The sequence below is a fragment of the Zootoca vivipara genome, chromosome 12 (genome assembly GCF_965207765.1).
Source record: "Zootoca vivipara chromosome 12, rZooViv2.hap1.1, whole genome shotgun sequence".
NCBI lineage: Eukaryota > Metazoa > Chordata > Lepidosauria > Squamata > Lacertidae > Zootoca > Zootoca vivipara.
In genome coordinates, this window is record NC_142595.1 from 9,491,482 (window position 1) to 9,502,676 (window position 11,195).

The 11,195-nt window shown below is 43.1% G+C and overlaps 1 protein-coding gene across 2 annotated transcripts; it reads left to right on the forward strand.

The window, feature by feature from the left end:
• The first annotated feature begins 57 nt into the window (after nt 1–57).
• LACC1 (laccase domain multifunctional purine nucleosidase 1) lies at nt 58–9,613 on the forward strand. Of its 2 annotated transcripts, none has more exons than XM_035102049.3 (6): nt 58–560; nt 1,591–2,194; nt 5,180–5,361; nt 6,801–6,966; nt 7,791–8,016; nt 9,113–9,613. In XM_035102049.3, the coding sequence occupies exons 2-6, from the start codon at nt 1,639–1,641 to the stop codon at nt 9,285–9,287; spliced, it is 1,305 nt and encodes a 434-aa protein (XP_034957940.1). In that variant the 5' UTR covers nt 58–560; nt 1,591–1,638; the 3' UTR covers nt 9,288–9,613. The 2 variants fall into 2 exon arrangements, with proteins under 2 accessions (XP_034957940.1, XP_034957941.1); XM_035102050.3 differs by having other exon boundaries at nt 63–560; nt 1,623–2,194.
• The last annotated feature ends 1,582 nt before the right edge of the window (nt 9,614–11,195 follow it).

Below are 11,195 nucleotides of genomic sequence, written 5' to 3' on the forward strand. Positions count from 1 at the left end.
AAGCCCTATTAAATTAATTTCCGCGGTTGCTCTTGGCGCAGCTGGGGGGCGCCCTCCGACCGGGATGCCCCACTGGGAAGGAGAGGGGCCGGCCCTCCTTTTCCCGCTGAGCGCCCGGGGGCGCCAGCACTTGCAGAGCAGTTGTTCCAGGCTTCAAAAACGAAAATGGGTGCGTGTTTTTTTTTTGGAGGGGGGGTGTTTTGCACGAATTGCAGAAGGTCCCCGAGGCTCCCTCCTGCCCGCAGCAACCCCGGGATGCTTTTGCAGCGCTCTTCCCGGTGGGTTGCCTGCATCTCTACCTTCCTCTCAGGAGAGAAGCGGGGAGCCTCGCCTGCTCTGCTCGCCGCCCTTTTGGGGAAGCGAAGTCCTGCTCTTCTGGTCCAGCCACTTCGCGGAAATTAATTCGGTCAGCGCCTCACTGAGCAAACTTTGGAATTCCCCGGGCCTTTGCAAGATTTCGCGGCTGTGCATTTTCAGGAAGTGGCTTTTCCATTCTCACGTTTTATATGAAGTGAAGAGGACGCAGCTTCTGGCAGGTGCAAACTGTTTTCTCCCGATCAGTAAGTAAATCAGTTTCTTTTCGGGGGCTGTATCTCCGATGGGCTTTATTTATATACTCTTTTCCGTTCTAAATTGTGTTTAAGATTGCAGCCATGCATCCTCTCTATGCTCCGCCCCCCCATAGCTGCCAAGTTTTCCCTTTTCTCGCGAGGAAGCCTATTCAGCATAAGGGAAAATCCCTTTAAAAAAGGGATAACTTGGCAGCTATGCCCCCCCCCCGGTTGTTTCCAGTGGGAGCAGCATCTTACAATGTGCATACGATGACAGCCCTAGTAGACTTGACGTTCGGGTCCTAAACATAATTTCTTAAGAATTAGATTCCGTTTAAGTTAGGTCTGCTTTAGCTTTTTGGATTTTTCTATTCCTTTCCGCAGTAGAAAAGGGTGCTTATCCTAGCAAATATGCACGCAGCTTGATCACATCATGTAGTATCCCTGCAAGTAAGCTCCGCTGAAATTAATGAGATTTACTCCCAGCTAAGCAGCAGGCATACTATTCAGCCTTTGAGTTTTTCATTTTATTCTTTATTTACAAAATAAAAAATAAAAATGTACTGGTTGATTGTAACAAAACCTCTCAGAGGTTTACAGGAAATATTAAAATTACCAATTAAAACAGTTAAAACCTAGTAATTGAAAACATTTTAAAGACAAAATCTGCCATAAACTAAAAGATTGAAATGCTTCAACATCTGCATGTCTGGATAAGGTTGCCTAAACAAAAAGATTTCATCACAAACCTCTGCATTAAGAAACAATACCTGTTCCTTTTTTTAAGCTCGTAAGGGAGTCCTTCAGTGTAGCTGAAGGAGCTGAAACTTTGATTCAGACTTCTCCCTTCTAAAGTCCTTGGTGGGTCTCGAAATATGATAAATCTTTGCTCTGCACTCAGCTGCTGTTTTCTGTTTCAGCGGATTGTGAATCCCTTTCCGGATTGTTCATTCTATCTGCTTGATCTGCCAGAATAAAGGATAATGCTCTTTGATAATGCATTCTCTCTCTCTTACCTGTACTCTTTCCCCTCCACCAGCCAGCTGATCACCCCATGTTTGCCGTCACCAGGTGTTGTCCATAGAATATGGCGAAGGCAGTCTTGATTGATTTGTGCTGCTTTGGACCCAGGTCGTGGAATAACTGGACCCAGGCATCGGTGATCAGAACATTAGAAACTCTTGGGGAGAACTACCCTGTTTACCTTATGTGTTGCCAAACCTTTGGAAGTGAAGGGAATTGTGGGGATGTATTTCATACAGCAATACGAGGCTTTCATGGTCCAGGGAAACAACTTGAGGTTGTGTGTGCCAAAAATACAGTTGCTGTCTTGTACACCATTAAACAAAAACTCGATGAAAAAGACATCGAGGCTGTTAAAGTAATCGTGCCGGCACAAAGAAAACCGTTAATGAGAGAGTACATGAATCAACTTTTTACTAGTGTTTACCAGTTTGAGTTTAAAGATTTTCAGATTAACTGTGAAGAAAACAACCTCAAAAAATCTGCAGAACTGCAAGGTGAATTAATGCCACTTACAGACCAAGACATAGAAAAGATCCAAACTGAGATAACGATATTTTTGAAGAGCCTTCCTAGTCTGAAAGGGGAAGTTACCATTCTCAAATCTTCATTGATCCCAGGTAACAAAAAATATGTGCAAGAATCATATTATTAGTACTGCGTCCTTTTCTTTTTTCAAATGTCCCTTTTTATTGTTCAATACCTGGTATGATCCTGGTTGTGCTTGTGGGGGGGGGGGGAGCAGACTTCTGAATGTCAGGCTCTACCAAAAAAGCAAGCATGTCTACTCAGTTGAAGCATTCAATAAATAATGATCGTTTGGTTCTTAAATGCACATTTCATTAGAAAAACAGCTTTTGTTCGTACAGTATTCATGACCGTGCATGCACTTCAATCTATCCTCTACCACCAAAACTTTCTGCAGCAAGAAAAGTCAGATTGCCCCAGCACACATACATTTTTTCTACTTCATTTTATTCATAGCTAGTTGGGATTTTTGCAGAATTTTCTGTGTTTGGGCAAAAACTGCTATGGATAGAGATAAAATGCAACAGGTGGCACTAAGTTCTGAGTATAAAAAGCGGGTGGCAAAAGTCATGAGAAGAAGCCTGATTCAAAATCTTGCATTTTCTTTAGTCTTCAACAGAGCAAAATATTTCTGGACAAAATAATGGAGAGTAATGTGTACATTTTGAGCTGGAGGGATTTTTTGCTGTATTTTTTTACTGGCAGGTTGAAGTTATCTGTAACTGGTTTTAAACCAGGTAGGTAACCATGTTGGTCTGGTATAGTCGAAACAAAATACTGTAAAAATAATTCCTTCCAGTAGCACCTTAGAGACCACATGAAAGCTCATACCAATGAAAACATTTAAAACATGAAATGTTTTATAGAATGGCGCAAAGACATCACGAAATTCATTTGGAGTGGTAAGAGACCCCGTATTAAATACCAACTACTCACTGATAAAAAGGAAAGGGGGGGCTTTGCGCTGCCTAATCTTGAATTATATCATGCAGCAGCAGGGTTGGTATGGGTGAAAGAATGGATAACCCTGGAAAACCCAGAACTTCTAGACTTGGAGGGAGCTGACAACCGCTTTGGGTGGCATTCTTACTTGCTACATGAGAAGGTTAAAGCCCACAGGGGATTCTTAAATCATCTGGTGAGAAAATCTTTATATACAATTTGGATAAAATATAGAGGAATTTTAGAAAAAAACATACCTCTGTGGGCATCCCCAATAAATATGATTACAGTCAAAAAAACAAATATGGACGAGAAAAGAGCTACCTACCATGACTTATTGGAAATAAATCAAAACGAAATTAAATTGAAACAATATGAGGAAATCAAAGATCACCTTTCGGTATGGCTCCAATATTTTGAAATAAATCAAAGATTTAATGAGGACAAAAAATTGGGTATTGCTAAAGGAAAATCTAAATTTGAAAAAATCTTAATGAATAAAGAAGGGAAACATATCTCACAGATATATGATTTATTGCTCGAATGGGATCTTATAGAAGAACAAACCAAAACATCAATGGTGAGATGGGCCCAAGATTTTGGGTATAACATCCTCATGGAGCAATGGGAGAGGCTGTGGAAAAAGGACATGAAGTTTACTGCCTGTTACAACCTAAAAGAGAACATCTTAAAAATGTTGTACAGGTGGTATCAAACACCAGATAGATTAGCCAAAATGTACAAAAGCCAATCCAATAAATGCTGGAGGTGTGGAACAGAAGTGGGTACACAGATACATATGTGGTGGAAATGTCCCATGATAAACAAATATTGGAGTATGATTTATGAGGAACTTAAGAAAATGACAAAAATAACATTTAAAAAGAAACCAGAGGTATTTTTATTGAATATAATACCGGAAAATGTAAAGAACGCTAACAGAACGCTAATGATGTATGGAATAGTGGCTGCAAGAATTCTGCTAGCGAGAATTTGGAAAAGTAACAACATACCCAGCAAACTCGAATGGCAATCGTTAATGAAAGAATATGCACAGCTTGCAAAATTTACAGGAAGGATTAGAGGACAGATGAAACAGAAAACTAAAAAGGAATGGAGAATATTTTATGAATACCTAGAATCAAATTAAATAATAAAAAATTAAGCCAACCAGCAGAGTATACCTGAGCCTAAAACAGATCATCTGAAGACCAATACTGTAGACAAATTAAGAATTGTGTCATGAAAAGGAATGTAATTGATGAGATACAGAGAAGTAACTGGAAGTTAAACCTCAACTCTTCTTTTTTCTTTTTCCATTCTTTTTTTTTCTTCTTTTTTTTCTTTTTTTCTATAGCTTCTCCCCTGGCTTATCTTTTTTCTTGCCTCGTCGTTTCTGAGCGTGTTAGACGAGGTTTATATCTTTATTTGTGTGTACTTTTGCATATTGTGATTTATTACTGTGCACTGTGATTTTTAAATGGAAACCAATAAAAACTTTTTTAATCTTAAAAAAAGAAAAAAAAGAAAAGAAAGCTCATACCAATGACAAACTTAGTTGGTCTCTAAAGTGCTACTGGAAGGAATTTTTTTATTTGGTTTTAAACCAGATTGTGTATTAGAGAGATGGGAATAGATTTGGAGATCTGCTGCAGGTTTGGGTTCAGGAGGTTCCCAGTGCACCCGAACTATGCTTGCTTAATTCCCTCCTCCTCAGCTCATCCAGAGTTATGCTAGCCCAGGCACGTCCAACAGGTAGATCGTGATCTACCGGTAGATCACTGGACGTCTGCGGTAGATCACTGGTAGATCATTGGCTCCCTCCAAAGAAGCTGAACAACTGTGGCTCCCCTAAAAAAAGCTCAACATTTTACCTCCTCCCTGAAAAAACTCAACAACTTTGACCCCAACCCCCCCCAAATGGGCCTTCCTACTTCCTTAAAAGGGGGGGTAGATCACTGCCAGTTTTTAACTCTGTGAGTAGATCACAGTCTCTTGGGAGTTGGCCACCCCTGTGCTAGCCTATCTCCCCATCCCAGCTTTATGTCAAATTCTTGCTCCCCTGAAGCATATTTGGGGTGATACTAGACCCGCATAACTATGATTCCCCCCCCCCCGGTTGTTCTTTTCGCTAGATCCTATCTTCCTCCATGGATTCACTACAAGAACGGGCGGCATCTCCTATATACAGACATTGAGCTCTTTAAATCTCTTCAGTAGTTCCAAACGACGTGACCCACCCATTGTGGTTAAGGAAAATCTTCATAGGCTAGCTGCTGCTGCTAGATTCAACCCTGATGCATATCATAGGGTAAAGGTAAGGCAAAGAAAACTGAAACTGTGGGAGGACTTTTAAGGGGGAAATACTCAGTTTGACTTCTTCTTCTGTTTATGCTTTTCTTAAAGGCAAAGGAGTCCATTCAGGGTCTGGACACAACAACCCATGACATGGGCTTTTAAGATCTCCACCAAGAGCCTCAAACAACTGGTTTAATCCTTTTTCAGAAACTGGCCTTGCTTTGTGGACAAGCCGCAACCCCAGAGTCGGTCACGACTGGACCTAATGGTCAGGGGTCCCTTTACCTTTATCTCTTTATTGTCCGAGAGGCCATCAGTGTTCCTCCTGGACCCGACAGAGGCCTTTGCTGCTATGAATTCGGATATGTTCTTTCAAAGTTTTTCTCCCCCCAAAAAGCTTTCAGCTTTAAGTTTGTTTTTGCTGGATGTAATTGTCTTAAATACATGCCATGAGCTATCTTGAGCAGTTGTGGAAAGATGAGAAGTATTTTAAATAAACAAATTGCTGTGAAGTTAAGCCATCAGAAGGATCAGCAGTCAAAAGTATTAATTCATCATGAACTGCTTGTACTCAGATCAAATGACTCTGCAATACTCCCAAATTTTTGTCAGGATAACACTTGCTAGGGCTGAGCCTTCAAATCTGCTTTCATGGTGCAGTGCTAAACACATTGGCAATGAAATGTATTTTTAACAAATTCTATACAGAAAACCCTCCAATAATGAACCCACCTACTCCCACCATCTGGAACTAAGGACCTGGGTTTTCAGATCAGAGGATAGGACTTCAGGTCTGGTTTTCACTTCTGCTTTTTTTCTTGTTGAAAACAGCATCTTCACGTATTCCAGTTGCTGATTGTGGTCCTACCTTGTCTTTTATCCCCACCTTTAGCACATGTATCCTCAGCGGAGGAATCAGCTTCATGAGTCACTGTTATAAGCCGATTTATTACAAAACTGACTAAGAGCTTGTTTTTGAACAAAGATCTCTGCTTGGAATGTAGTGATAAAGCAGAGATGCTCTGAAAGTGAAACAAAACTCAGCTGTTCTCCCAGCACTGAGGCTCATCCACATGGAGCCTAGGATGCCACTGAGCAGAACTAAATGGGTATAGAAAATAAATGGCTGCCTGCCCCTGAAAGGGTTAATTTATTGATTAAAATTGAAAGCGGAGAAGCTAAACAAATCTCAATGAAGAAATTTCAAAGTATTGACACCTGAACCGCACCATACCTGAGATAGTGGTGGTTCAACACAGAAGGACTTCCGAAGAATAGGCAGTAAGCAGTCCTTGAAATACCCTGGCTGCAGATCATTCGAGGCTTCGGAAGTCAATTACGTCACTTTGACTTGAGCAATATTGCTAGGCAGAAGTGTTGCCTCGGGAAATATTGGAGCAAAAGAGCACTCCTAACTTCAATTTTTCAGATTGCCTTGCCTTGTCTTGGTGTTAACAGGTCAACCACACCAGTGATGTTTGGGTCATGGGAAAGGCCGAGCCGGATAGCTATGATGGAATGGTAACTAACCAGAAAGGTGTTACACTAGCTGCCCCTGGAGCAGACTGCATCCCTGTGCTTTTCGCTGATCCTGTCAAGAAAGCATGTGGTGCTGCTCATTCAGGTAACATGACTCCTTTTTTGCTTTGCAAAGGTCAGGAAACCCACGGGACAACCGCCATTCCTTTTATGCATTTCTTCTCTGTTTGTGCTCTGGCCCTGCCTGGGTTTCTGTCAATCCCCACCCCATCCTTCATTCCATATGAATACAGGTATGGCTATCCTTGAGTCGGTACCTTTTTGTTTTCAGTTCGCTGTTTAATCCTGAATCTCTATTTATAGCATAACATTTAGGGAGTAATGGTATTGTCTAATGGTCTGATGCAGCCAAAGATCCCTTTGACTTTTCTGGGATTTTAAAAATATTTATCGCTGGATTGTGTCATATCTTTAACCAGTTCAACTGAAGAATCAAAATATAGTTATTTTATTTGTTGAATTTATATTCCACTCTTTCTCCCGAAGGAGGCCAGAATGACATGGGGTAGGGTCTATTCTTGGCAGTTTCCTGTAGATATGACACAGCTGAAGTGCAACTGGGAATGTTGTGTGAATAAAAAACACTGGCTTAAAAGTGCCGAAACTTACCTGCTTCTTTAGATGTTTGTCAGCAATGCAGACCATAGTGGCTAGCTTTCTTATTCTGTTGATTGCTGCTAGTTTCTGGCTTCATCATATATAAATGTGGCAGAGACACTTAAAGAACAAATACTGTTGCTTCCATCATGCCTACTTGGACCCATCACCCCGTACTTCCATGCCCTATTTTGCATGCTTACACCTATTTAAAAGTTCACATACATTGAATGCAACTTTTGTAGGTTGGGTTTTCTTTTGCTTTTCAGTTTTAAAAGCTGCAAGATTTCCTTTTCTTTCCTTGCTTCTAAGGTTGGCAAGGCACATTGTTAGGAGTATCTATGGCTGTCATTAACGCGATGGTAACTGAATACGGTTGCGACGTGAAGGATATCCTTGTGGTCCTGGGGCCGTCGGTTGGGCCCTGTTGCTTTAAACTGCCTCGGGAATCGGCAGAAATATTTCGTAGGATTGATCCCAAGTGCGTACGACTTTATGAATTGCCAACCCCGTACGTTGACATCAGAAGAGCAACACGGTAAGCTTGGTTCTGCTTATTCTTAATTGGGAGAGTTCTTGGTGTTTAGCGCATCACAATACCTCAAGAACCGCCTCTTTCCATATGAACCTACCTGAACCCTGCGATCATCTCACTCCTTTGTGTGCCTCCTCCTTGAGAGGTGCGGAAGGTGGCAACACGAGAATGGGCCTTCTCTGCAGTGGCTCCCTGTCTCTAGAATGCTCTCCCCAGGGAAGTTCGTCTGGCGCTTTCATTACACACCTTTAGGTGCCAGGCAAAAACCTTCCTTTTTAACCAGGCCTTTGGTTGATGTGCTTGACATCAACCTATACCGTTTTAAAATGTGGCTCTTTTCCGGGGGGGGGGGGAGTTGTTGGGTTGTTGTTTTTATTCTGATTATATATGTTGTTATTTTTTCCTGTGACATCCGGTTATAGGGCAGTATATAAACCCGGGTGGCGCTGTGGTCTAAACCACTGAGCCTAGGGCTTGCCAATCAGATAGTCGGTGGTTCGAATCTCCGCAATGGGGTGAGCTCCCGTTGTTCGGTCCCAGCTTCTGCCCACCTAGCAGTTCAAAAGCACGTCAAAGTGCAAGTAAATAAATAGGCACCGCTCTGGAGGGAAGGTAAACGGCGTTTCCGTGTGCTGCTCTGGTTCGCCAGAAGTGGCTTAGTCATGCTGGCCACATGACCCAGAAGCTGTACGCCGGCTCCCTCGGCCAGTAAAGCGAGATGAGCGCCGCAACCCCAGAATCGTCCACGACTGGACCTAATGGTCAGGGGTCCCTTTATCCTTTATTATATACTAGCTGGCCCTGCCACGTGTTGCTGTGGGTAATCCCTGTGATTTTCCCCACCCTGTTCCGATCCATGAAGTATCCCGCCCCCTCCCCCCCACCTTATCCCTGCTTTCGAACTGCTAGGTGGGCAGGAGCTGGGACCGAGCAACGAGAGCTCACCCATTGCAGGGATTCGAACCGCCGATCTTCTGATCGGCAAGCCCTAGGCTCTGTGGTTTACACCACAGCGCCACCTGCGTCCCTGTATATATAATAACTACCCTCTAATAACTGTCAATTTAATAATCCACCATCCCTTTCTTTTCTTTATTAGCATTCTTCTGGAGACTGGAGGGGTTCTGCCTCAGAACATACAGGATGACTCTGTAACAGACCAGAACCAAAATGTAACTTTCTGTACCTCATGTTGTCCTGATAAATTCTATTCTCATGTCCGTGATGGTGAGAACTTTGGAACACAGATTGGCTTCATATCTATTAGAGACTGAGGGTTTATCTTAATATTTATGCAATAATTTGGTAGAAACTGTTGGGGCAAATTGGTTATATTTACTGATACTGAGTTCTTCCTATGGTCAGCTATAGTTCCAAGCTGTCTATATAATATAGTTACTTAGAAAAGGAATCCTATTTATTTGGATAGGACTTAATTCCATCTAAGTGTGCTTAATCTTACACTACTAGTACAAAACACTGCAAATATCAGGGATACATAAGTGTTTATAGTTGTATTTCTGCTTTAATGGACTTGTTTCTATGTTGCACACTACTTGGGAGATTTAAACAAAAATTAAAAAGTTTATAAATGGTCAAAGTGTGCTGGGATGAGGCCACTGTGGGTCAGGCCAGAGGGTGCTGTTGGCGTGTGTGGCTGTGCCTCCCCTGGTTCTACATCTTGCTCCCCTACCCGTTCCTTTAGCTGCTTGATGGAAAGGGATCCCAAGGGTCATCTAGTCCAACCCCAGCAATGCCAGGATCCTGCCCACTGCCATCCCCGGCTGGGCTCCAAACTCCGACCATCTACTTACCAGCCAGATGTACTGACCCCTTGCAATTCTGCATAGGGTGGAGAAAGGTGAGAGAGAAAGGTTTTGCTCTCTGTCCCTCAGGACATGGATATGAGAGCCACACCATGCAGCCCTGAAAATATCTCAGGGGCCATCACAGGGAGGAGGGACGATGCTTGTTTTCTTCTGCTCCAGACGCCCTCAGGACCTGAAGCCGTGGCTTCAAGCTACAAGAAAGGAGATTCAGCCTTAACTTCAATAGGAACTTTCTAACAGCAAGAGCTGTTTGACAGTGGAAAGGAATCCCTCAGGAAGCAGTAAACTCCCCTTCCTTGGAGGTTTTTCAGCAGAGGTTGGATGGCCAGCTGCCATGAATGCTTTAGCTAAGATTCCTGCATTGCAGGGGGTTGGTCTAGATGACCCTTGGTGTCCCTCCCAACTATACAAAAGTGCATCCAATGAGCATTTAAAGCACATGATGTTCCACAAACGATCTGGGTCATTGCAGCTTCTCACTCACAGACCTACAATCCCCAGAACCCCTACCAAACTACAATTCCCAGGATCGTTTGGGGGAAGACACCTGCTTTTTAAGAACAGGGAAGAGGAACCTGCCGCTTTCTTTCCCTGATTTCCTAGGAACCAAGATCGGAAAGCTCAAGTGCTTCTAACAGGATGGTTTCAGGGAGCAGGGTGTATAAAATATTGTTCCAAATGTTAGGTGCCTCCCCTCTCTCTGCCAAGCGGTGGCAAGAGCCCATGGGGTCCAGGCTCTCTCCTTTAGAGAACTGAGACATGGCGAAGACTGTCCTTGCTTTAAGAAATACGGTTTATTCACCTGTTTACATCTTCAGTCTGCATGGAGGGAGCCCGGATCTTACAGCAGAGTCATTGCAAGAGGGAATTGACCCCCACAGCAGGGCAGCCAGTCTTCCCAAGTCAGATTCCAGACTCTCTTCCTCCTCTTCCTCCTCCTCCTCCTCGTTCTTCTTCTTTCCAGTACCCCTTGCTCAAAACCTCTCTTTTCCTGCCACCTCACACCAAGACAGAGTTCCCTGGCATTTCCAGTTAGGCTCTCCATGGCCTTGAATTGTTTCTTAAAGGCCCTTGCTTGGCCAGGTCCTTTTGCATAGGCTAGCCCAGGGATTCCTCTGTAGCTTGTATTTCTAGCTTCACATCCCAAATAGTCCCATTTATTAATGGGGGTCCCCTCTAAATCTATAACAATATTGTGTGTAATTAAGGTGATTCTATTAAGGTAATGCTATTAGAATTCCCAAGGGAATGTCAAGCAGGGAGGGAGGGGGGAAGAGAGAGTGTGGAATTCTGGTGGAGAGAGAAGATTGACGGAGGCTTGGAAGGGAAGTTTGAATGTTGGTGGGAGAGGCA

Bases quoted from the DNA above. Each gene is read 5' to 3' on its own strand.
- LACC1 (XM_035102049.3), top strand. From the start codon at position 1,639: ATGGCGAAGGCAGTCTTGATTGATTTGTGCTGCTTTGGACCCAGGTCG. The intron at 2,195-5,179 runs GTAACAAAAAAT...TCTTTTCGCTAG, and splicing joins CAAATCTTCATTGATCCCAG to ATCCTATCTTCCTCCATGGA. The intron at 5,362-6,800 runs GTAAGGCAAAGA...TGGTGTTAACAG, and splicing joins ATGCATATCATAGGGTAAAG to GTCAACCACACCAGTGATGT.